Here is a 27,975-nt window from a genome sequence, read left to right on the forward strand (position 1 = left end):
CCCGTACGGGTTGTGATCAGACTTTTTAAAATGGTTTTCCAAATGACGGGCCGCTATTTCAACGTTTCTTTTTAATGCAGTTAGCCAGGTAGCAGCCATGCCAATGATTTGGAGTGGTAGCTTAATAACCCCTATTTACAGAAAAGGTTCCATTAGTGACGCTCATTGCTACCGCCACATTTCTTTCCTAGATACTGCTAGTAAGATCTTTACTAAATGTCTGAAGTATAGGCTTGAGGACTGGGCCTACTCCATGAACATTCTGAATGCACTGCAAGCAGGGTTTGGAAAGGGATTTTCCACACTAGATCACTGTTTTGTTTTAGATGTTTTTTATAAAAAGATACCATATGGTCCGGGTGGCAAGTTATATGCAGTCTTCCTGAACCTGGAGAAGGCTTTCGACTCAATAGATAAAGACGCACTTTGGCCGAATTTGGCTGCATTGAAGGTTCCTTTTGGACTTTTAAATCTTATCCAAGCATGTTATGTGAACACACATGCAGCTGTGCAGTGTTCAAGAGCTGGAAGCTTCCCAGCTGCCTTTGCTACTAATAAAGGGGTCAAGGAAGGTTGTTTGTATGCCCCACTTTTATTCATTTTATCTTTGCCGGGTTTTGATCCCTTATCCAGCGGGTGTCTGCAAAACACTACATACGGAACACTTTTATATGCCGATGATACAGCTTTGCTAGACGTAACAGCGGCGGTCTGCAGCAGAGCCTTATTCCTTATTGACGCAGATCAATATTTCAGAACTCACGGTTTCAAATTGAACATGCATAAAACTAAAATTATGGTTTTTGGTAAGGGGAAAATGATTACTGTGGGTACTTTAACTGAGAAAGAATTGCTGTAGTGGGTTCTTACTGTTATTTAGAGCTCACGTTTGCTAGCAATGGAAAGTGGGGAACCCACTTAAAAAAGATTCCTGAGAAAGCTTTCAAACCTGCATAGGAAGATATGTATGGATTTTAATGCGAATTTTAATTAATGATGTTTATTCGTAAATCCCTTTTAACTATATGATGTTTTTCTTTTTCGGGAGATTTTAACTTTACATTGTACTCATACTATTGTGTATTTTGATTGATGTCCTTGTAGAAAAATGATCTTATAAAGGTACAACTACTATAAATACTGCAGTTTAGAGTGAATGTATCTACTTCGATCTGTTGTCTGCCTCGACTTTGCGCTGCCATGTTATGACTAAGACATTTCTGCACCTCCTGGCTCCATTTCATGTTAGACATTGCCCTGACGAACATCCGGCCTAGTCTGAAATGCTTTGGCGCTTTTTCTCTGCCTGTTTCTCGGTTTGATTAGGAGAAAGGGCTCGGCATTGTATTTTATGTACACACATGAATCAGCAGTAGTTGTTACTACAAGGTTGCAACCAGTGTTGTAGGAGCTCCAGCCAGTTGATGTTAATTGTCATTGAAATAGCAATACAGATTGTTATAAAAGTGGAAATGCTTTCCTGATGTTAGACCTATAAGCCGCGTGCATGTTACCAAACTACCTTCTGCATGGCCGCAGTGAAATTGTGGAATTCTCCCCCTCTAATTCTACGAGTCACTGAAAATCATTTGCCATTTCATGGGCTGTTTTAGACCCTTTTGTCCTGGCCTTGTCCATTCCTGTGGCTCCTAGCGCCAAGATGCCTTTGGGGGAATATCACGCTTTATAAAATTGATAACATAACACAACATATCGATGCAGAAAGTAGATTTTTCATGACGGTAAAGTCAAACTCAAAACATGTAACTCTTGGGGGACTTTTAACATTTTTTGTAGATAATACGTATACGGCTAACGGAAGCCACAAATGGAGGTGCAATTGGTGCCGATGGAGTGGCAAATATAATCATCCCGGCCAACGACAATCCTTATGGTACCGTTAGCTTTCGGCATCTTGTGTACAGAGTTCAAGAACCACTGGAAAAAAGTGCATTAGCAAAGATAACCGTCAGGAGAAGGTAAGGGCAGTATTTCTCATGTGACAAGGAATTATCACATCATTGCTCCTGTTCTTCTGCAGTGTTGTTTCATTGGACAGTGCTTTTTAAATTTGTTTTTCATTTTTCGCTACATTTCTTTATTTATTTACTTGAACATTTCCCAAATTATGCTTTTCCATTTCACTAGGGAATTTAGGCAAACATTTCATTTTAGAAATATAATTAAAAATATAAAAACTGTATGTCAGCTATCTTTTGTATCAATGTTTTGGTATGTTCTTCACATAAACATAGCAATACAATATTGCAAGGATTTAATTAGCTTCACATAGTTGATTGGCAAAGTGTCAATTATGACATAAAACAGCATTTAATTGACCGTCTAAATCGAGGGGTCAGGGAATAGACTGTTCTAAATTTGATTGAAATTAAAGGTTTTCTTATAATGCAGATGCTCTCAAAAGTATGACTAACCATTTCTTATCAAGGCGACCCTGGGGTGGGATTGATAGTGAAGCAACTGAGGGAACAGTATACTGAAAATTAGCATGGTTTTTCTCATGTTGTTAACAATGAATTATTCTCCATCTAGAATGAAACAACATTGCTGCTTTTGTTCATGCTGTGATTGTAATGTTGTATGAAATGCTGTCTTATATTGTTTTGTGGTAAAGGGAAATGTGTTTAATTCATGTAATCTGGCATGTTTGTGAAAAACAGATTCCTTGTCGTTCTTTCAATTACTCTTGATGTACCCTGTGACAGCATGTTAATAATTATACCATAAAAGTGTTTTTAATTATGCGATGTGTGAACATTTTGTTTATTTCTGTCATACATTGATTACTCAAGGAATGGTCCTTAATTCTGAATGATAGTGCAGAGCCTGGTAATGTCTGTGGCGGGTCAGAAGAAGGACGCGGACACTGTGAGGACATTTCTACTGGTTGTTTATTAAGCAATAAGTATAAAGCCTATCTTTCCCTATTGCTATGTGGGTGTTAGATAAGATCAGGAGACTGTCTCCGTTCTGATTGTATTATGGCAATTTCTATTCTTGATTTCTTAAATAGTGTATTGTCACTTCTTGTATCAGTTGTAGCCACTCTTTCACAATGTCTTTTTGGTCTTTCTCCTCCTTTTGGGTTCGTTCTCCAACACTCAATTTTTGGAATCTTTACTGATTTAGGTTGCTAAACGGTCTTGATTTCGGCACCATATAGCTTCTTAGCTGTGAAATGCCTTCTTGGCTCTTAGGGTTCTCCCCATTCTCCAGTGATTTACTCTGAATATCTCTTACCTTAAATGGTTCACTTGGCTTTTCTTCCTATTCACAGAATTGTCTCTCTGTTATTCTCAGCTCTTTTTATTTTGGCTTATTTGTCCCTCTTCCCAAGTTATGCCCACTCTGGTGGGAGAGATCTCTCTTTCCGCATGAATACAGTTCCACGTTATCGACTTTAAACTCAATGTCTCATCAATTCTACTGGGACGAGTTTCTCCTGGTTCATAATGATTCACTGACAGCTCAGTTCTCCCGTTCTCCTTGTTACCTTTGATTCTGCAGGGGAATGTCAAGGGGGCTTGTACTGGCTCGGGTTCTCTTCTCTTGCTCCACTTCTCCGTCTTCTCGACTCCGCTTGCGTTCCGCTATCGACACTATCTCTCCCCTGGATCAGGTATGGCTGCGGGTAAGTAGATGTCTCTCTGTTTCCACCATGCTGCACTTTCGACGTCGTTGGACAGGTGCTCTGCCCACAACGAAAGGATCGTAATCACGCCATCACTGGGATTTGGATTTCCGTCTCTTCTGCGTCTCAGTGCGTGTAGATGCTAGGCCTCCAGTATTTCATTCCTCGCTTTCAGGCAACTTCAGAAAGTCAGAGGCTTTGTGGCTCTCCTTGTCTCCCCCTCTCGCAGGTGTCACAACGTCAGGGGGCTCTGCGCTCTCTCTGGACTTTGCCTCTCCATGGCGGGTGATCATCACTGTTCAGTTTACTCATCAGAGTTTTATGGAGGCCTCTCATTAAAGAGACAGATCCTCTTTCTTGTTCGCAAATGTATATTTGAGTTTTGTCTTCGGCTGAGTCCCTGCCTTCTATATATTTCTTCATATCTCACAGCCCCATATATGCCACTATGAGAAACAGCTTGGGCAGTAGCTCTCCGGAACAGGAGTCCTTGTCCTCTAAGGGGGAGTCTCTCCCAGTGAGGTCCCACTTGCCCAGATCCCCAGGGAGGGTCTTGCAAAGCGGGCTCACCTCCTTAACCTCAATGCGGTAGGCTCCCCCTTGGGGAGAAGGGACGAATTCCCTTGATTCGTCACATATCATAGTTGAGGTCCCAGAAAATAAAATAAGACAACACAGAGTGGGAGAGACAAGCACATACTCCTACAGAGTTCGATTATTTAAGGACATACATGGTGTTTATATTAAAACAAGATATGACAATGCGTTTGCATCCGGCTTCTGCAGCGAACAGTCATTTTACTTTTTCCTACTGAAGCTAAATTCGATTCTGCTTAAGCACGACTGACATTCAGGTAATATTATGACTCCTTAATTGGGTAATGGTTCATATGCTCAATGTATATACAGTATTCTCCTGCCTTTGTTCAGATGCTAATGTTATACCGGTATCCATGTTGTGAAAGCCTTCTGAGCCATGTCAATGTCTTATGCCACAGGTTCAAATGTCATGTTCTCTTGAATCTTTCATTTTCCTTTAGTATGTACCAATAAAAAAACTAAGAATGCTAGCAATATGTCTCATCTATGATTTTGTCTTCAGTGCAGGAAGATTTGGTCGACTTCAGATACTGTACAGTACATCTGAAAGTGATGTTGTAGCTCTTGCAATGGAGCAGGGCCGGGATGCGTTGTCTTACTATGAACTTCCGGTGCCAGGAGTGCCAGACGCGCCCTTTAGAACAGGAGTCAATGTCACCTCAGCTGGTGACTCACTCCAGAGCTGTGCCATTTGGTGCCTGAAGGAAAAAGCATGTTCAGCCTTCTCATTCTCCAGTGCCCTTGGGAGCCCATTATGCTTCTGGCTTACAACGTGGGTCTCTCCGAAGACCAATAGCACTGGTTTCTGGACCTATAGGAAAAACAGCAGCAGTGTTTCATCTCTGTTCAGTTCACAAGCGACAGCGGGCAGTGACTATGAATCGGTTGCAGGGCAGTGGGCCACAATGTTGGACGGAGAGGAATTCGCCAATCTGACTGTCTCCATACTGACTGATAGCCTTCCAGAAGTAGATGAGCGGTTCACAATATCCCTCTTGCGAGTTGAACTGGTTAACGTCACAGCCAGCTTGAAAAACCAGCCATCCGTGGGAGCGCCAAATACCTCCACAGTAGTAATTATGATGAATGGGGATGCGTTCGGGGTCTTCCTGATCTACAGCATCAACCCAAATGTGACAGGGAAAGGCCTGTATGTAGAAGTGCAAGAGCAGCCGCAGACCACTGTGCAACTGGTGATCGAGAGGAGAGAAGGCAGCCTGGGGCAGGTCACTGTGGAATTGAGCGTGGACGGTGGAACAGCCACAAAAAATGTGGATTTTCTAGGTAATGGGGAGACGCTGACATTTGATGAAGGTAAGAGTCTGCAGCTTATCTAAATGTCTCATTACTATGTCACAAGATTTGCAGAACACACAGTTAAAATCCCTTTTCTTGCATCTGGCGTGTTGTTGATATTCCAGTTGAGACCATGACGGCCCTTCTTCAGTACCATACGTGCCATGTAATTAATTGCTGTCACTCACCTGCTGGCAGATTTCTGACAACAGCAAATATGCCGGCAGAGTGCAAATGTTTAAAATCGGCAGCTCAATATTGACATTGTTACATGGGATATGTCTCTGCCTGCGGCCAGAGGGGGGCCTAGGGACATTACCGACCTCTTCATGTAAGGAGGTAAAGCCAGGGAATGCAGTGAGGGGGTGGGGTGCTTAGTTCTGGAGCAGCAGCATTGGACCCTGCTCTAAGAGTAGGGGTCACTATACAAGCTCCCCTTTCTGCAGGTGGAAAGATGCCCTTGAGGAGGAGAAAGGGAGGGGTGAGGTTTTTAACTGCACCCCTAATTACCAGGGCACCGTAGCCCCCTTTGAAAGGCATGAAGTGAGCGCTTGGTTCCCAGTGCCTAGTGGGTTATGAGCTGCAGCGCAGCCTTGTGCACGCAGAGAGAATGGAGGCCGGCACATAGTATGTATTTGCATGCATTATGTCAGTCAATGACACCTCCTTATAAAAGCCACAATAATCAGCAATTATACAAACATACATCTCTGCATATATATATATACCCTCATACAATAGAAACATGAGTACAAATGTTAAAAATCATCTTCACATGAATATAAAAATACAAAAATATCACATCCTCCCCCCTCCCAATTTCCCCAACAGGGGGCCGAGTAGGCACATGCCCTGGCCCACGTGGCTATCACAGACCATGCATCATCTATAATAATCACTGTGGGACGTCTATGAACTACTACTGGGGAGGCCTAAAACATACAAAAGGCAAAAACATGCAAACGGACTCACCAATCATCATTTTCCTTCATGTCCTCTTTCGCACTTGCAAGGCTCTCTGTATAGAGAGTGACAAAACCTAGGCCAGTTCACGGTCAATAAAAATATAATGCCCGGCAATACAGCATATAAGTGTTCTCTTTAAAAACTGACACCAAAAGCTGCTTTCTGAATACTGCCTGCCCCGGGCAGAGGAAGAGGAATTGAGCAAGATCGTCCACCTCTGCTCCACACACTGGGCACCTTGCCTTGAAACTCAGTCCTGACCATCTTGCCAGTACTTCACTCAGCAGTAAGCGGTCAAAGCAGGCTCTTGTAATGGGACACCTTCCAGATTTGATGGTAGCCAAGTCAGTCAATCAATGTTTATTCGGTATGAACCATTAACCTTAGTCATAAAAAAAGGAACAAGTAAATACATACTATAAAATAAACCTTATAAAAACGCTCCTATCACAAAATACACATCTGCCCCCCCAAGGATCCTTTCGCATAGGATAGAGTATCAAACATAAAATTCTCATCTGCCCAGTTCACTATTAAAAACATGACCTCTGCACAATTGTCAACATTATTCATTAAACAAATGATCTTAGCCATGTTCTTCTTGATCCAATGTTAGCTTTACAAACCAACAGGAAATGTAAAAGATTCCCGGCCATTCCCATCCCACATTTCCTCTGCACACCTAACCACAGGGTCCTGGTACACACCGGAGGAATGTTTAACCGGATCATTAAAATAATAATTCTACTCCTGCAATCGTGAGAGTTCACACATTTGTGATACATTTCCGGGGTGCCCTTCCAGCGCAGCTCTCCCTGTACACTTTCATTGTTGGAAGCCTTAACACATGCCTCTGCGTGTGCCCCCATTCCTCCTTCTGAGCACATTCAGATAGCAGGCTTCTCCTTGGCCCTTGGGGCAATAAGCGTAAATGATTTACATCACATAAGCCCCATTTTTCCAACAAAGCCGCCCCCTCGTAGAGCCATTGATATTTGCCCTTTACGGTGCAATTTACCATTTCCATTAATGCGTTTTTTACACAAGGATTCAGATTAGCGTCAAGATATGATTTCAGGAAAAACTGGACAAATTGGCTACGGGCCTGTCGTCCCATATTAGGACCCTACAGTTCGTGTCACATGCATCCCCTGGGGTTGCTGGGGAAAGCCCTACCAGTTTCCTCGGGCAAACATTCTGCACTTCCTCCAATTTTGGGGGGAATAACCTCAGAACTCGCTTCCATATAGCGTAGCCATATTAGTCTTGTGGTTCAGCACTGCTACACATTTTTCCAATCTTTCCCCCATACAAATAGTAAAACCTTTGGAGCCCCCTTAAACTTGTTGCCATCTGCTTAGCTGCCTGATTATCATGGACAGACAATCGTCCTTCCATCACGAACATTACCAAAGGGATCTATATGATGGAACCAGCTCTATTCGTTCTTGATTAATATACTGCTTTCCACGCACTTTACCTCTACCAAACAGTACAATCTTTGGTTTGGACAAATTCAGTGTCAGATTGAGATTTCTAGAAAGTTATCTGCATACTGCATGCTTCGCTGCAGCCCCCCTTCTGTGAGGTCTAGCAGCGCTGTATCATCAGCGTAGAGCAGCACACTATAGTACACCCCATTTAGTGTCGCTCGCATGACTTTAGCAGGGGAATCGTGTGGATTAAACTCAAATAAGAAAAGTGAGTGAAAAAGAGGGGCCAAAGGACCCCCCTGTCGGACTCCTCTATTTGTAACAATATCCTTTGAATATTTTGTTTAATGAGTTTGCTCCCAGAGTATTGCGCTTGCCCTTAATACAAGGGGCCTCATTACGACCCTAACGCTAATGGGTTAACGGCACCGTAAAAGGCTGCGGCGCCGTTAACCCATTTGCGCCTGATTACGAGGTCCCTTTGCGGGACCCAACCTTAACGGCTGGTCTACACCAGCCGTTAAAGTAGGGAACCGCAAAGGGACCTTGGTACCTTGTAATGGGGTGGTAATTCCCCCTTTCTCTATGGCGGAGTCGGCAAGTTACCGGCATGGACCATGGTGCTATTAGCACTATGGTTTTCCGCGTGGGTCGTAATGAGGCCCAGTATAATTTAATTACACAATCTTCAAATTAGGATTAGTCAGTATTTATTAGATGTGCTCAGCGTGTTCTGTCTGTCTGTTCTGTAGGGGGATAGAACAAGCAGCGTGACGTTCACAGGACACCCCAGAAGGAATTAACTAAATTAACTAGCAGTGGAATTTAACCACACAATTGATGAGGAACAATTGAAGAAGCGAAACCCATTCAGAGGGGATTATATTGACAGACTACATATGCAAATTTGAGAACCCCCAACAAAGTGAGGCATATAATTGTCTCAAGATTCAGAGACCTTAAGAATTAGGAAGTATATTTTCAGTCTGAAAGCAGATGTTTAAAGCCTTGAGGGTGACCAGTGGTCGAAACACGTGTCGGCTGAGCGCATCTAATAAATATTGACATATCATAATTTGAAGATTGTGCAATTAAATTATATTGTGTTAAGGACAAGCACAACACTCTGGGAGGAAAATCATTGAACAGTTTAATTTTAAGAGACATGGGCAGAGTCTCTGCAACCCAGAGCCTGCAGCTACCCATTGCTACCTTACATTCTAGTCTTTAAACTAGTTTATACCTAAGCGCACTTCAAATCCAGGTTAGCCACAAATATCAAATCCTTTGAATATTTCTTCCCTCCCACACATCGGATCGCTACTGATGTATCACCATGGACCAGCCATATCATATTTAGTGACCCGCCGGAACCCTTATTTTGGACAACTTTCCCCACAGAAGAATCTTATCGCCTGAGTCTGAGACTGAGTCGAATGCTTTGACTAGATCGAGGAAAGCTACGTAGACGTTTCCCTCTCTGACCTTTGTGTATTTTTCAATAATGGTTTGCAGCACAAAACATTGGTCCAGTGCCGAGTATCCTTTGCTGAACCCTGCTTAATTATCTGGAAGTTTCCCACACTCTATTGCCCATCAATAACCGAGCTGGCAGACATCCTGCACACATTTTACTTGAGATGTCTAAGAGGGAGATTGGCCAGTAGCAGTGGGGATTCGTTATTTTACCCTTTTTAAAAATGGGTACTAGTAAGCTCCTGTTCCATGAGGTTGGGCATTTCCCTGTGGCCGCTATTGCAGTAAAAAGCTGTGTCAGAACAGGCACCCACCATTCAACACTCCATCCAAATATTTCTGGTCTTAGCACGTCTGGGCCTGCAGCTTTGCCTATTTTTAATTGGGAGATGTTTATCCTAATTTCCTCTTGAGTAAACATACATTTTTGTACAATAGTCTGCGCTGCATTTTTTCCACCAATTTTACCTGTATTTGAATTATTTGACACTCCTTCAAAGTGTATATTCCACCTGTCAGGAGCTGATGTCTCCATTTTTATTTTCTCCAAATCCCTTTGTAACCAATCTCCAGAAAGCCTTCACATAGTTTTCTTGAACAATCCTATGTAAGCAGTCCCACTGTTTTTTCATGAACTGATATTTCCTTTCCCGTAACAGTTTTTTATATGCACATGTTTGTTCATTAAGATCTGTTGCCTGAATAGTCCCCCCCTTTACACTCTGATTCAATATCCATTTCGCATATTTGCAGTCTGCTTTAAACCATGTGGCATCCCCTGCCTTTCTACTTCCTCCGCTGTACTCCTTTCCCGGGGAGTTTGTCCTTTATATACTTTGTAAAACCCTCACAGTGTGCAATAATCCTTCCTTCATCAGTCTCATTATACATGATCGCTCTTCACCTTTGCACCCCAGGGCCCTGCATAAGGGACTCCAACTCATCTCTTCCAACTTTCCTTATACTTTCGATCTTAACCATGCCCGGGTGTTGCAGTGGGCATATCTCCTTTACATTGTTTCTATGCCACAAAACCATCATAAGGATGTGATCACTCTTCATCCTTTCTATGATTTCTAATGATTTAACTTTATTGAAGGAGAATGCTTCCACAACCGCATAGTTGATGGTTGATTTTCTTCCCCCACACTTGAATGTACCTTTTGATGGTATATCTCCCCTGCAGCGGCCGTTCAATTCGACTAACAGGAGCAAGTGCATTAACTGCAATAAGCTTTCCTCTTGCATCATGTATTGGGTTGTTTAGCTTCCTTCTCGGGGTGCCTAGATTATCTTCTACCCATGTCTTATCATCCCCTGCCAATGGCTTAGTCCCCAATTTCCCATTCAGGTCCGTGAGTAACAGCAGGCTTCCAACCGGCACCGATTCAATTGCATCCTTTCCTACAAGTACTTAGCTCCTGAACTTTTGGGGGAATGGACACATGTGTAATGGAGAGAAACCGTTTTTCCCTTTGAGCCGAAGAGCAAACACCAGTGTACAGTATAATATAGTTTGCTTGCATACATTTGACAGCTGCCCCTGGGGAGTTCTTGCGTACCTATCATCCTCGCTTCTGCGATTTCCATGCATTTACCGTAAAGACATCAAAGCTAGGGAAGAGTTCCTCTATTAGTCTGGGATTCTCTTGCCATGTTTCTTGGAGACAGATTGTATAAAACGAGCCTAGCTACTGAATCCAACCCACATCAAATGCCTTATTCTTTACCCCTGCTATATGCCAACTAATGATCCTCAGTGGGTTTACCTTAGTGCCCTCACCTTGATTCCTCTTAAGCCTTTCTAAGTATGGTAATTCTTGCATCTCTGCTGTTAACCCGCAGGCAGGCAATCAATTGTTTCCCTCCCTACGCACAGCATTAGGGATTACTTGGCCATAGGTGGTCCAGACAGCAGTATACCATCTCCATAGCCTGGAGTAAGATGGGTGCCCATCCAGAAGTCTGCTTTAAGAGCCACTCAAGTTCTCTCCTTAAGCAGTTTAACAGTGATGTCTTTGAACCGACTACTGGCTAAGTGATACGGGCACCCTCCATCTCTCCCTGCACCATCAAGGGACCCATTAGCGTACCATACCAGGTATCATTGATCTGGCAGACCTTAGATTGGTACTCCTTATTTACCATTATCCCTCTTACTGCAAGTGCCTCTTTACAATGTAATGTACACATTCTAATAAAGGGATTCCCAAAGCAGAAGCGAATGCTACACCCTCCACAGAACATACAATCAGATACTAGCCTCACAACCAAGAAGATTTTACAAGAAATATCATTTACATCCAATATAGAGGACAGCTCTTTCCCTAGAGTTCTCTTGTACGAGTTCTAATTAATGTGCATTCTTCCCTTGAATGTACCTACCAAGTTCATCTCTATCCACCCCTCTAGTGGATCAACCTTATTACCCTCCAGATCATCAGGGATCCCACTGTGCTTACTATATACATTCACTCATTGCCTCATATCATTCCTACTGATACACTCCAGCCCGTATATGGGAGGGGTCCTCATCGCCTTCCACTGTGTGCCTGTCACTCCGAGTACAGAGATTGCCTCATATCGTTCCTACTGTGATACTCCAGACCACCTTAGGGAGGTGTCATCATCGTCGCCCTTCGATATGTGTCTGTCGCTCCGTGTACAGATTTTGTCCGCTCCTTACCCACTGCCACTGCGTAGGCATCCTCAGTGCTTTGTGATTCCTGCCTTTGGATTGCCTTACTAATTAGCATAGATTTTCAACAGCACCTGAAGGTGGGGATATGTGCATCTGTTCATATCTTCTTTGGGCTTACACCCACTATTATTTAGTCCAGCTTGATGCTGCCTCATAACCTCTTGGCGCGTTCCCTTTAATACTGGGTCTGTTTGAACAGAGACATCCTTATGCGCAGCAGATGATGCGTCATGCTTTCTTCCTTGAGCAGCAAGATGACAATCTGTCAAATTTGTTGTCAGACTAACCATAATGCCAACCCACTTATATAGTATTGCAAGGTCATTGTTCATAGCTCAGTCAGGACCTGAATACCTGAATACCTGAATACCATTTCCTTCTCACTGTACCTGCGTCCCCTTGTGCCTCCTCCCGTTTCCGCTCCTTCCAACTCCTAGCACCTCTACACTGGAACTATCTTCCTCTTGCTATTCGTTCTACCCCCACCATCACCTCATTCCGCACTCTTAAATCTCTCCTCCTCCATTCTCCTCCTTGAAACACCTTTTCCCCCTTCTGTTTCCCCCTCCTTATTCTTTCCCCCTGACTATCTCCCCCCTTCTGCCTCCCCCTCACCCTTCCCCTTCCCTCCTCCTACCCTTCTCCACCACCCCCACTATCCCCACTATCCACTCCCACTCCCCTTTTCTCCCTATTCCCTTCAGTTAATTGCTCTTCTCACTGTTTTGTTGATTGATTCACAATGTAATTGCTTCAACCGTTATATTGTTTGTTTTATGTATTATGTTGTTCCATTGTACAGCGCTTTGGTGTAAGGCGCTTTATAAATCAATAAATACAAATACAAAATACAAATATTTCCTTTTAAGAATCTGAACATATGTGCATTCTCGCTGCCATTGCCAGGAATGATCCCCATATCTCTCCATCTACGTCTACATTGTCACATAGTTCATAATTAGTGATGGTGGCATCCATTATACGGGGGGGCGGTGAAAGAAGCAGATTCTGAATGAAAGCTCCGGTCCACTGAGCTGCTATACCATGGCCAGTTTCTTTCATAACTGTGTGATCCTGTTTAAAGAGCCACATTCCGCGACAGTGCCCACAGACCTGTCCTGTTTACTAACCAGGGTTTATCCAAAGCCTCTCTTACTCTAATTTCAGCCATACCATCCTTCATTATATTGAAGAATGAAGGAATTGGGGGGAACGATTGTTTATTGCTGACTTTTAAGGGCTCGATGATACTGCCACTATCGTTCATAGTGGACATTACTGAGGTGTTCTCCAACCCTCTTGTACCTTCCACTGATTACTCCTCGACCCCCTCCAGCAGTACTACATCTGTCACACAATTTTCACTGTAAGGCTGATCGATGGATCACTCAAACACATCCAGAATAGCTGTGTCCGAAAGTTCTTTAAGCACCGATTCATGCAACTCACCTACAACTTCTGCCAATTCCATCATGTTCCCACTTTGGTTCAGGGAGTGATTCCCCCATCTGCCTCGTAGTCCATCTGCTACTACTATTCCCTCATGTGCGCGCAAGGAGGTGCTTGTGGCTCCCAGACCACAACAAAGCAATACACCTTCATCAGTGCTAGTATCATTCATCAATTGTTATGGGGCTTCTTCTGACATTGCCCCATCTCAGTTACATCAGTCGTCATTATTGGACTTATGATTGGGGAGGTAGGTAGAAGATTGAGTGAGTGTTCCAGGTTTAGCAGTGTCACATCACTGATTGCTGAATTCCCAGTTAAGCCACTGCTTAACAGGTCCTTGGTCACTCCTCATTGCATCATAGGCGATGCCTTCTGGCTCCTTAATGGCCACTTGATAGTCGATTGTGTGAGCTGCAGCGTCGTGCAGCGCTTATTCTGCAGGTGGTTGGGCGATTTCTTCTTTCTTCTTTCTCTGTGTTATTAAGTTCTTTTTCGAGGTGGTGTTAGTCCAAACCAAACAGTCCTTTATTTTATTTTTTGCAAAGATTATAAAACGCCTGTTAGCTGGTCTCGCGATTTCCAACGTCTCCCTTCTCTCGTTTATACAAACTTTCACTCTTTCTTTCAAATCGTGACTCGTCAACCTATTTAATAGACTTGGATTATCGAAGTATGTCCCAGCATTAGTATTCTGCAACATATGTTATATATACATATGAAAGCCATTTGATGTTCTACATACCTTTTTTCATTATAACATTTTTCAAAATGTGGTGATTCAATGTGGCATTTGGATTAGCCCACACCCTAATCCATAAAAGGAAAAGTTCCAATGCTATCTCATCATGTATATACATTAGGCCTAGCTCGTTGTGGGTAGCATAGTTCGGGGTTGAACTTGGTAAAGCCAACACCTTTCTCATAACGGTGTTCTCTTCTATTTCGATGGCCGTTTGGTCTATAAAACCCACAATGCTCCTCCATTTTTAACTGACCATCGAGTTCTTGCAAGATAGATTGTCTTCATCAGACTCAAGGGTTGCTGCTTGTGCTGCCTTATAAAATGACCAATGCCCCCTAAAGACATTAATAGCAGGTGTTTTTCAGAGTGGGATTCTGATGTAAACATTTCCAAAAAGTGAATTCCAAGATAATCAAATGAATTAACTTGCGAGATGGGACCTACATTTCTTCACATTGTTGCAAAGTTCACCCTTTTCCTTGTTGGGCAGCAGATCATAATGGCTGAATTTTGGAGTTAACCTGCCTGTCTGTCAGAAATGCTGTTTATTTATTGATTAAGACTTGTAAAACTCTGTGAGTGCAGTCAATGAGCACGGAATCATCCGCACACACCAATGCTGAAATTGACATGTCCCCTATCTTAGGTACATCCAAATTGCAGTCCAATACCAATGCTTTATAGATCTTATTAATGTACAAAGTGAACAGTCGCAGGGCTAAAACACACCCCTGTCTAACCCCAGCCTGTATGGGGAACCCGGGAGTACAATGTCCTTCTGACCCAGACCTTACCCAGGCCTCATTCTAGGTGTGTACCAACCCAATCATAGGACCTAAGCACCTGCCATAACTTACTTCTATTAACTTTATCGAAGGCGGAGCTTAGGTCCATAAATGCCAGCTACACAAGCTTCCCTTATTTTATAAATAGGGAATGAGCAATTGTAATACTCAAATTGAACCCTTGATCCATAATTCCCAGCATTGGGCGGAACCCTAATTGGATCGGGGAAAGTATTGCCTGTGAAGTTGCCCATTTTTCCACAACGTTCCGGCAGCTCTATTTCGCTTAGACAGCTTAATGGCCTTTACAACTTCATTGTACGTACATTTCAGCGGGCTGTTCATGTCTGTCTGTAGACCTCAGCAGAAACATCGCAGACATTACAGTAGTCGGGGGTCTCACTCTCTCCCTCCTCACCTATGCCGTTATATAAATTTGAGAAGTGTTCACCCAAGTCATATCTGGAATCAGAGTTTCCAGTCCAGATTGTTGGACAGTATACTCTGGCGCCTTGTTCACAGCCTTCCAAAAGGTTTGGGGATTCGTATCCCTACTTAGACAACATAAAAGATGTCCCTTTACATGCACCTGATTTGCAGGGCAGGTGTGGACTTTATGATTTCTTTTAGCACAGACAGGAAATGGGTGGTAGATGAGGTGCGACATACATTCCATAGCTGCGAACAAATTCACAGTGTCTGATAAGTGTGTTTATAATCTCAAATTGCAAGATAGCTAGCTATGCATAAGACATCTTATTACCATATGACATGCTTATGGTCAAGGGTTACATTAAAATAGGGAGAGTAATACAAGTCAGACTTCCAACTCAAACACTAGATGGCAGCATATGCAAAAAAGTGAAATAGCCGATGTCAAGCTACAAACCTTCTGTCGTAGCCCAGGAACCTATTCCTGATATGTTGTTTTCGATAGAGGGACTTGTATTCTTCTGGTACATATGCCCCAGTCCTCTATGACTCCCTTGTCAGCATTGAAGCATGTTGTTGTACTTCTGGTGATGGGGAATAAACAAAAAATGGACCTTAGCATTGAAGTTGGAAAGACACTTCTTACACACTTTTTAAACATAAAACTCCATTTTATTACCAAAGTAGCACATTCAAATTCCTTGTACTGTTTCCTCGTAAAAAAAAATATACATTCAAAATGTAAACATCACATTATTCATTCCACCATACATACACATTCTCTCAATATCACAACATAATAAATTATACAAATAATTGGGTTATGGTTTCCATAAAACCCTGTTCAACAAACAAATAAATCAATTAATCCTTCGCACCCTTCCAAGATACAAGTGTGTCTATCTGTTAAACAGCACAAAACAGCTTCTCTAATTGTCTACACGTGTTTCAGTCAGTACAGTGGGCTTCTAATGTTGCCCTAGGTTGACCCGACCTTCTTCAGGACGATAGGTGGGGCACCAATGTCGCCTCACCCGTACACAAAATCCAGTGGAAAATGTCTTCTACAACACTCCAATGTCGAATCGTGGGGGTAGTGCAAACCATAGAACCAATCCGTAGTGCTCCAGTGATTGGACCAAATCTCAACTGAGCTTTCAGTATCCAAACGGAAATAGTCAGATGGCGATGTTCACTCGTATTCACTCTTCATGGCAACGTTGCTCGTGATGCATTCAATTCACAAACTATTAAAAAAAGACATCCCCTGCAGGTTTAATCACATGAACTCCACTGCACACTGCAGTCAACATGTCTGCGTGTCTGTCCCTGTCTCTTACGGGATGTAAAGTAATCACTGGAGGACTAGGGATTGGTTCTACCATAACAACCCTATTCTGCCCACAGGCCATGTTCTTCTCAGCGACACAAGGCCTCCTTATAAAGCCTCTTGGTTGCCTTTTAAAGCCTTTCCATTATGACTGATGCTCATGTGTCGCCTCTAAGTTGGGAGCAAGAGTTTGTAGGAGCCAAACTATACTTTGATTTGAAACACCTAGGTATTTTTAAACAACAAAACATTTTGATGTCCTTTCAGAGATGTGTGACTTGTCTGCCTCAGACATTCAAAATCTTCTAAATAACCTGTTGTTCGGCTAGACAGGCAAAGCACATTTCTTTGGTTTGCACCTAAATGAATTGCTTTAAAGCCACAATGTGAACTTTAACTGTGTTACCTGGCTTATGATGAAAAGGCACTTCACTTCTCCAGCATAGGGTCTGGCATGGGCTCACATGCTCATGAAAAACGAATATTCCCTGTCGGCAGGCTGGGAATCCGCGGGAAAAAGAAAAACAGTTTCACTTTCACTTACAAACTTTATTTCTCCTCTAACCCAATCACTGTCCTCTGGGTCATACTGCCCCCATCCAATGACAGTCTTCTCCCTAAGCCCCTCCGCTGGCAGCCATCTTCAGATTTTTACTGCCCGTTTCAGTGTTGGTAGTGCTCGAGTTTACTCTACAAGCAATATTTATGTTTTTTCGTGTTTTTTCACGAAAAAAAATGTTATATTTTTGTTCCAAAAGAGCCTGTGTGCTCTTCTCTCCATCTTCTGACAGCGGAGTTGTATTGTCTGTGAATTTCAGCACCCCTCAAGGGGATGTAGACTACTGAAGTTTCATGAAGTTTCCAGAAGGACATCGGGCGTACTTCACGCCCTCCGACCATGCCAGAGGAGAAGAAGGAAGGAAGATCCCTCTTCAAGACCTGCACAACGTGCAGGCTGCGGGACCTGTTTGTGGAGGACAAGCACCTGCAATGCCTCTATTGCCTTCATCCAGACCACAAGGAAGGAGAGAGCCAGATCTGTCTCGGCATCTCCAAGAAGATGATGAAGGATAGATACAGTAGACTGGTGGCATGGCTGAACACCAAGACTTCTGCCCCGTGCTCTGTGCAGGGTCATGCTTCAGCCAGGACGGGCTGGTCCGAGGAGTGGGCTTCTAAGTCCTTTGAGGGTGCCTCATCCATGGGGGCCCAATACAAGGCCAAGCACTGCAAATCCGGTTCCATCGGGGTCGCCGTGCAAGCAGGTCCCGCAATGGACAGGGCGCGATCAACATCACCACCAGCCTCCATCGCCAGCCAAATCGTCCAACTCGGATAAGCTGTGGGAAGTTGCCACAGTACAGTGACTGTGGCGCAGTCTGCTGGCACACTGGAGAAGAGAATGCTGTCTCTGATCCCGGCTCCGACCCCTCAGGGTGGAAAAAAGAGGGGGCAAGGAGGCATACGGACCAGCCCAAGGCTGTCTCCCAAGCCATGGAAGTTACGTCCAAGGATGACGAGGACCTGGAGTCTTACACATGGTCCATGAGGATGTGGAGGACGACGACAGCGGCGTGGGGAATAGTGTTCCGTTTATGCCAGCTCAGCCGAGGGATGTATCTCTGGACATCCTGTCACCCCTTCACACTCTGGTGTCAGAGATCCAGAAGAGGATGCCACAACGGTCTGTTCCAATGGTCTATTAGGTCTCCGACCAACCACCGGCGAAGAAGAGGAAGGACCATCTGATGCCCCCATTTCAACTTCCAACTCCACGTCAGGCACTCTAACCCCCAGCAGACCCAGACACGGGTACAGGGACGGATACGACCATGACCACGGATGACAATGAGAATATCGTCAGAGTGGGCAGTATGTCCCCACAGCCTAGGGCGTCTCCACTGGACGAGGTGGGGTCGTTCTATTCCATGATGTTCCAGTTTGTGCCCGAAGAAACCGTGAAGGAGGGTTTCCTGTACCAGAGGTGTGCAGCCAAGAGGAAGACAATTATGGGGGTGCCCCTCCTGGACAATGTGTGGAAGGAGGGACTGGCCCTCTTCAAGAACCCTTGCACATCTCCAGCCAAGAAGGATAGTCTGGAGAAGAAATACTGGGTACCGCAATCTGCACCCAAGTGCCTGAGGTTCACAGACAACACCACCACAATGTTCTACAATAGGAAACAAGGGGGTACTCAATCCCCACGGAAGTGCAGGACTGATGGCGCTGGGCCGTCGAACAAGAAATGTTCCTAGTCCCTCTTCACCTTGCGGGAGACAAGAACATCATTGTGGATTCCCTCAGCAGGGAATTGTGCTCCTCCCATGAGTGCTACCTTCGGCAGTACCAGGTGGACCACATCTTCGCCAAGTGGCAACAGATCGATCTGTTTATGATGGCAATGAACTCCAAATGCCAGAAGTTTGCCAGCAGATTCCACCAACCGAGGAGCCTGGGGGATGCATTCCCTTTCCAGTGGGAAAGGATGTTCCTTACGCATTTCCTCTGTTGCCTCTCCTGCTATGAGTCATCAATACACTCAGACACTGTCGGTGCAGGGTGATACTCATCGCCCTGGTGTGGCTGAGGCAGATTTGGTGTCCGGAACTTCTCAGCCTGTCAGCGTCACCTCCGAACAAGCTGCCAGTGGTCCCAGATATTCTCGCCAGAGAAGGAGGCACAATCCTGCATCATGACCCAGGATCACTCAATCTGAGGGCTTGGCTCCTGCAGCCCCAGAATTTGGAGGATAAGGCAGCGTCGACTTTAAAGTGCTACGGTCACAAGTGGAAGCATTTCGCTACATGGTGCCGGTCGCAGAAGATTACCCCTCTGAGGATCATGGCCCCAATGGTTCTTCCATATTTGCTTTGTTGGCCAAGGCCGGACTGGCGCACGCCTCTATCAAGGTACATCTGGCAGCTATCTCCCACTACACCAGGTCTCCAGGAAGGTCTTCTCTTTGGTCTCATAAACTCGTCAAGGAATTCCTTAAAGGACTTTTTTGCTCTTTCCTTCCGGTGAAGGGTCCTGCCCCGGCATGGGTACTCAAAGTGGTGCTGACGAGGCTCATGGGGGCCCCCTTCGAGCCTATGCATCAGGCCCCTCTCAAGTTCCTCTCGTGGAAAGTGGCTTTCCTGGTGGCCATCACTTCTGCCAGTAGGGTGAGTGAGATACAGACCCTGTCCTGCAAGTAACCATACCTGACTTTCCACCATCGAGGATGGTGCTGCAGACGCACCCCTCTTTCAAGCCGAAGGTTCCATTGGAATTTCATCTCAATGAGCCTTTGATGTTACCTGATTTTTTCCCAAAGCCTTCGTCTCTGGCTGAAAGGGCCTTGCACTCACTGGACTTTGCTTGTGACCTGAAGTTCTACATGGCACGCACAAAGAGTTTTCAAAAGACTTTACAGCTGTTCGTGAACTTTGGTCCTGTCAACCATGGAAAGGCCTTGTCCAAGGCTTCCATCTCAAGGTGACTCTCCGGCTGCATCCTGCAATGTCATCGGTTGGAAAACCAACCGGTGCCTGGCCGTTTGACAGCCCCCTCCACCAGAGCAATCACTGCAATTACAGTGTTCCTGGCTGGTGTGCCCCTGCTGGACATCTGCAGGGCTGCTACGTGGAGGTTCCATGCACACCTTCACGATGTTCTACTGCGTCAACCAGGATTCCAGGGAGGAGTCCAAAGTTGGTCAAGCAGTGCTACACAACCTGTTCTCTTGAGGTGAGTCTGTCCAGAGGTAGGAGTTGATTGCTTCTGTTGAGCCTTGCCACCTCCTGCGGTTGTGTAATGTTGTACTACTGTGTATTCATTATTCATGAGCATAGGAATCCATGTCCGACCCCATGCTGGAGAAGGAGCAAGTTACTTACCTGCAACTATTGTTCTCCAGCATGGGTCTGGCATGGATTCACATGTGAAACCTCCCTCCGTCCGTCTATGGCTCTTCTTGGTCATACTGCCACTTTACCTGCCTACCAAATCTGAAGATGGCTGCCAGAGGAGGTGCTTCGGGGGAGGACTGTCATTGGATGGGGCAGTATGACCGCAAGGACAGTGATTGGTTTAGAGGAGAAATACAGTTTGTAAGTGAAAGTGAAACTGTTTTTCTTTTTACCGAAGATTCCCAGCCTGACGACGGGAAATATACGTTATTCATGAGCATGTGAATCCATGCCAGACCCATGCTGGAGAACAATACTTACAGGTAAGTAACGTGTTATTTAATTCGCATGTCTGCATTAACCACATCCAGTATTGTAGCTGGAACTAATAGTATTTTTCTTGGCCATCCAACTTTCTCATCTACAGGTGAAACAAGGAAGACTGTCACATTGACAATTTTAGACGATGCAGAACCGGAAGACGATGAAACCATAATAATCAGCTTGACACAGACCGATGGCGGTAGCCGAATCCTGCCCAGCTCTAGTTCTGTCACTGTCGTTATTCTGGCCAATGACAATGTGGCAGGAGTCATTAGCTTTCAGACAGCCTCACGATCGGCGATCGGGCGCGAAGGTGGGTTGCTGTCCATAATGACTAAATCAATGCTGTTTTTTCTCAGCCTCCTCATTCACTCCCTCTCGTGATATGTGTACGTAACATTATTGACCTTAAAACTGGTCAATATCACACGCTAGCCTGAGCTTCAGTCAGACGGCATGGATAAATAACGTGAATTATTGGAATAGTTCATCATTACATGCCACGCAACTGTCACTGAAAACATTGTTAACCCAATAGTCTATGCAAAAGATATGTGTTACAAAGATGGCACATTTACAATTTACATACATTGTGATTTAAGTTTATTGAAGTCTTTCAAAATTCTATTCAGATGGGCGCCATAGCTCCTTCAGTACTTTCAGTACTCCAAGGGTACGTTGTGTTAATTCTGTGCTGATGTGTGGTGTCTTTCCATCCTTCTTCTCTGCATTCATGGCTTAATCAGTGTGTCACATCCGTGTTAACCAGACAGGCTGTGAAGAGCCATCAATGTGCACAAGGAATTAGCATAAAGTGCTTCAGTCAGTGAGCCCATGGTGTCCACCTGAGGATTGCCGCTTGTAATATCTGTTCCAATTATCAGCTGAAAAGGGCGGTATTACGGTTTGGCAGGTTTCCTACAGCTTAATGCAATGAGCGTGGTGTCTCACGGCAGCAAAACAATCTACATTGGACATTTCACAAAAGAATCTTACATTTAGTGCTAATCTCAATATGAGCATATATCATGGAATAGTAATGATAATCAGGATAATAATAATAATATTGGGTGTTTTGGACAGTGCCACACACCAGAGTCCTATCTGGCTTCAGAGAACTTGGAAACAGGTATTACCATTACTGGTATTATAACCCACATTTGTTGTTCTGAAATTGGACCCTGAGAAGGTGAAAGCATACGTTGATATAAAGCTGCAACACATGGTTGAATCTGCCCATGGCTTGCATAGGAATTTACAGTGCCACTTTGTCCTCAAATATGTTCTAACACGCCCATGACACGTTAGGATGGGCAGCTCCCCGCCCACTGTTGCCGCCACCCACGGCTGCTTCCCATGCTGTCAACATATATGGGGTTAAGGATGCAACTCCCATCGGCTTATTGTGGTTGATGGATGTACTCACTACGGCAGAAGTGTGGTTTACAAATGCCAATCAACGCATACATCAAAAAACATACTCGTCAATCTTGACATGAGACACATGTGTAAGTGAATCTTTAAACACAATCATTATTTACATTTTGCTCTGATTCTCCAGGTGTTTATTATGTGACTGGCAGTTACAGTAATAAAGTTACCACATCATAATCAAACTGAGTCTGAGACAATAACTGCCGGGCCTCAGAAATAAGTGCCAGCGCTGAGCCCTGGCAAACACCCCCACACATTTAGCACTGAACCAGTGTATTATTTTGAAGACACCAATGTCAAGTAACAACCACCCCTTGATTTGTGAGCAGGCTTTAATACACATGTGAAAGGCCCTCAAATACTGTAGACTCTCTGGCCATTTATGAAGGTTTATTCTGGAATGTTCCTGGTCTCTGTAATTTGCCAACAGTTGGCAAGCGACGAGAAGTAGACTTAGTGGGTGAAAGGTACTCATTGCAGGCCCACAGTTGACTGTCTGCAGCATATTTAAAAGACTGTTGGGGACCTTAAGACCAGGTACTTCCCTACAGCTCCTAAAAAACACTTTGAACGGGTGCCTGCTTGCAGCCATGACACCCAGTCCAGTTTCAAAACTCTTCTGACCCGCGGCTATCTCTTTGGAGTGTTTAGGTGTAGGGTACTCTCTTGAGTGTAGAATATGCTCCTTTAAAAAAAATGCTGTCTACTGCGATAGCTCTGTCAGTTACGTGCATGCGTCTGGTGTCTGTGTGTAACCTGCATGCCATAGATTCGAAACCCAACCAGATTGACTTAACATTTCATGTTTCTGAGCTTCGTAAAAAGACAACCATTGAGTTGGGAAATAAGACTACATGACATTAGGCAAGTGCTTTACGAAAATACATGCTATTGTTGTCCTCAGTGGAGACGAGAGAAAGTCATTCTCTGGTTTTGCCAAACTGTGTTTGCCTCATTTACAAAATGTTTTTCAATGGGAACATCCCTTTGAAAAACGCTGCGTGATTCAGGGCCATGTGAGCTTTTGTGGTTCAAGTTACTGTGATTGGGCAATTGTTTCCTTATTCGTCACCTGTCTACTGAGGAGAGGGGATTGTTATGCAGCCAACACATATGGGTGTTTTTTTCTTTTTTCTACGCGAATAGCTGCTGCCACCCGTGCTATTCTTGCCTCTTGTTTGCTCTTTGCCTCGTGCACTGGGGTTCCCACAGCCAAACAGACGGGAAAGAGCTGCGCTGGCGGGCTCATCTATCCACTCCTGACAGGCACTCCTGACTCTCCAACCCGATGATGCCTGCTCTGCCCAATCATTGCACAACACATTCCTGTATGTCAGACCTGGACATTTCCTGGAAAAGAGCCTATATATTTTTTCGTTAGTCTCCTGGCTTTTGTCTATTCCACCTTAAACCTGTCCGCTTTCTATGACTAGAGCAAGAGCGTACGTAAAGCTGAGTTCACGTAACAATAGGTCTGTCCCTTCAGGAGCACGCCTATTGTGCGGTCTCTCCGCCCTTTGCAGTAGGTTACACGCCAACTCTGTTGGATGTTCTCTGGTGAAGAGCCTATGGTGTATCTGGTGGCTTTGATTGCTCTGTAATGATAATAACTCGGCCACACACTTTATGATTGGCCATTGGTGGTGCACTTTACAATGTGCCGCCTACTGGTCAAAAGGGGAACCCCACCATTGCCGAGAACGCAATATTCATTAAGTGTAGGAAACTTCAAATAAAGAAGTGAAAAAAAGAACGTGCCCAACAGCAGTCGCCAAGCAGTCCCAGGTGACGCGCGACACCTGGGCCAGGATTGGCTTTCTAGCCAACAGCACTTTGCATTCTGGTACTTGTATTTTAGTATAAACTCGGCAACATGTCATCAATGTGAAGAACCCTCAATGAGAAAGACGGGACTGGCTGACAGAGTCACACATGGATGCGCGCACGCGGCAGCTGTGTAATAGCCTCATTGTGTGTTGCATATGTAGGCACCCGTAGGAAAGTTTCACCCTAAAACTTCCTCCCAGAGCATTGGCCAAACCCAACCCTCTGTATAGGTGTATATTTGTATCCTCTATGACCCATCCTTCAATCTTGTGAATATGCTTTTCTTTACCAACGTACCTGTGAGAACAATGAAGTGCGCCCTATGGATGGAGATAGATGGGTTTTTAGAAGTCACATTCCTTTTCATAGTCCCATTTCTATGGGTATCACCAGGAGAAAAGGTAATACATTAGGCGTTTGGACAATGGGCTCTGCTCCTCACTGCGCTCTTTAGAGGTTGGTAGCTGTAGTGTCTTATATTCCCTGCCCTCTGTGTTGGTTAGCCTGTAGCTGGGGCCCGGTGGCTCTTCTCCTCCCCCTTCACTTATAATGATGTGACCAAGACCTAAATAAGGGAACCGGCCTGTACCTACCTGAGCCAAAGACTTGCATTTATTACAGCAGCCAAGAAGAGCTCTACTGCAGGTTAACAAGACATGGCCGCGATGGACCAACAACGGACGACCTTAAAAAAGCGCACCCTCATTATATAACTAGCGGATATCTTGCTTAGGGGAGTGTTGAATACTTTGGACCCGTGAACAAGCATGATATTGCATTGCCTAGTTAATGTATTGAAATGTAATGTGTCATATCTTGTTTTTGCATTTTGCGAGTGTGATGACAAAGGTATGACTGTAAGTATAAACCAATGTCTTTTAATATTAAAAGTGCAAAATTCACTAACAGGACATGCTGTGTTTCAATACTGTAGTAGACAATGCGATATGTGGTTCAAGAAGTAATCAATGCTGTGCTTAGAGCATGTCAAGTTTCTGGAATGTTACCATGAGGTTTTATCAAGTTTCCATGAGATGCAGTAGCTCAACCATGGAGGTTGCAATTGAAGGAACAGCTCCCTGCATGTTTCCCACTGCCGCATATTCTCAAGACCTGTGGCCATTGCCTTTGCTTTTTTTTGGGTGCCGGGGGGTAGAATCCCACTTGAGAATTTGCTGGTGATCTGCTTGAGCGCGTTGGCATCAAGGTCCTCTTGCAGCCTGCCTCCTTATAGGTGGCTGCATAAGGCTCTTCTCCTTGGCATCATTCAGATGCATAATGGCCCCTTACATATGGAGACAGCAGCAGGAGGTGCAGGCTAGGGACATGTCTATGAGAAACTATCAAAACTGAATAGAGGGCCACTTTCTCCGGTGGCCGCATCAAGCCGCTGATATGATAACCCTCCTAGAATGTGTGTAAGCGCCGACCAGTACAGAGTTTGTAGTAAAGGGGGAAATGATACAGAGGCAGGCTGTCGTCACCAGTGATGTGTTTGGGTGGGCCGCCAGCAGAGCTGGTGGCAAGTAGGAGAGCGAACAAAGAGCCGTGAAACTAGAAGCCTTGCCACACACTGGGCTGCAATACAGACACTAAGGGCCTGATTCATGGAACGTTTTCCTATGGGATTGCGTCATTATAAAACACTTCCATGAATCAGGCCCTAAATTGGGTGGTGCCATATTCTATGGGTGGGGATGAATTCGAGGTGGTGCAAACAGTGCATTTACATTAGGTTTATGTTTCTCTGCTCTGATTGTGCACAGATTTAACTATTTAGTCTATGTCCCTCGCTGTGTCTCTGCCTCTCTGTCTCTTTCTATCTCTCTCTCTCTCTCTCTCTCTCTCTCTCTCTCTCTCTCACACAGATAGCGGAGATGTGCCAGGGCGACCCTGACCAAGCTCCTGGGTCAGAGCTTCTGACAGCCTTCCTTTCCATCGTTCCTTTTCTTCCCTTCTTTCAATTACAAAGAAAGATTGACAGAAGGAAGGGATAAGAAAGGAAAAGAAAGTAAACGTAGAGGAAGGTAGATAAAGGCAGATGGAGATGGGGAAAAAGGGAGTACAACTATCTGACACTGGCTGTACCGATGCCTGCCAAAAAAGGCATGTGTAATGTATGCCTTGAGGCCAAACCCTGACTGTTCTATCAAGGAACGCAAGCACGGTCATCCCCTTATCTTCAGCCATATGCAAAAGCTTTGGAAGAAACAGTCCCACCCCTGTCAATAGGGAAAGAGTGTTGGAGATGAAGCAGTCAGCAAGGGCATGTCGCAGTTTTCAGATAACACTGGGAAGAAATTACAATTTATTTTGTTTTTATCGGAGGGCAACAGTGAGTTTTAATTGCTTAGACGTGGACACGAATGGGGAGGCGTGTGACTGCAGTGTCCCCCATACCTTTCTGAAATAAAAAACGGCTTTGGGTGTGAACTGTATTTAGAGTTCATGGAGCCCTCCACTCATTAAACGTTTTAAATTCAGATTAGGGAAATGTTTCCATCACCAGCTCAAGAAAAGAAGTGGCTGTCCAGGTTTCAACAGCTAAGAGGCAACTCCTCAGGCTGTCGATGGCGTCCTGGGGTGCTGCACTAAAATACCATTGCGGGTTACCATTGTACTCATGGATGAAGATGGAAACTCCATCCACCAGCTGCCCCAGCGGCACCTCGGATAAACTGAATGGCCTTGGTAAAAGATGGGTCTTTGGCAAGCCTACTGTGAAGGGAAGGGCCTGCAGGGTCCTGTAGGGTATTTTGTGGAGATTTGGGGCCTGACGGTATTTTATTACCGCCGAAAAATAACTTAGCAATAATCACTCCTTGTATTCAGATTGGGCCATGTGCAACAATAGTACAGTGAACATGCATTATTTCAGCACCCGGACATGCATATTTGGTATGCGTGGTTGGTATGCGTGGTTGGTGGTATTTTGGTGAGCATAATTCCCTTGTTTTATTTGTGGCCCCAATGTCCAGAATCCCTTATCTTTGCTTAGATTTTTCGTGTAATCACTAGAGAGACCTCAGACCTACATTTTAGGAATACCACATTTTCAGTGTTAGTGTTAGTGTGCCACCATGGGCGATCTCACTGACTTATTTACGACAGAGAGCTATATGTGGTAATTTTGTGGTAATTTCCACTACCTTATATACGGTAGGGAACTATGTTCAGAGAGTCCCTCTTCTCGTTGGCTCATGTACCTCCAACAAGCTATGCTACAAACAATCACTCTCAACTGTCCATACTGAATATGATCATGCACACATCTGTCTTAAAATGACAATTGCATTGTTTAAAAATCTCCCCTCATCATCAGCACTGTATTGGTAAATATAAATACACCACCCGTCTGCTTTCAAATATCTTTCTGTATTATAAAAGTTGCATTTAAACACGATCTCACTCTTTACAGAAATAAATAAAATAGCACAGTAACAGCATTGTCTGTGATACACTGAAAAAAAAAATGGTGGAGAACAGAACACAATTTGCAACATTAACATGTGATTAAGGCACCGGAATCTCCTTTCCTACTCTGACTGAATATTCTCGTACACACTCAGCTCCCACACTTCTGTAATTACCTTATCTCTTCAGCTGTTCTCTTTCTGAATGTGGCTCCCTTGAAG

At 44.5% G+C, this 27,975-nt stretch overlaps 1 protein-coding gene across 2 annotated transcripts in view; it reads left to right on the forward strand.

Moving 5' to 3' along the window:
* ADGRV1 (adhesion G protein-coupled receptor V1) overlaps nucleotides 1–27,975 on the forward strand; it is a 2,479,945-nt gene that overhangs the window by 805,868 nt on the left and 1,646,102 nt on the right. For both annotated transcript variants that reach the window (XM_069627623.1, XM_069627624.1), the window contains exons 32-34: nucleotides 1,798–1,979; nucleotides 4,755–5,566; nucleotides 21,183–21,392. In XM_069627623.1, the coding sequence (XP_069483724.1) occupies nucleotides 1,798–1,979; nucleotides 4,755–5,566; nucleotides 21,183–21,392 (1,204 nt within the window). The remainder of the gene's footprint in view (nucleotides 1–1,797; nucleotides 1,980–4,754; nucleotides 5,567–21,182; nucleotides 21,393–27,975) is intronic.

This window comes from Ambystoma mexicanum, chromosome 6p (assembly GCF_040938575.1).
Source record: "Ambystoma mexicanum isolate Mex_15411 chromosome 6p, UKY_AmexF1_1, whole genome shotgun sequence".
NCBI lineage: Eukaryota > Metazoa > Chordata > Amphibia > Caudata > Ambystomatidae > Ambystoma > Ambystoma mexicanum.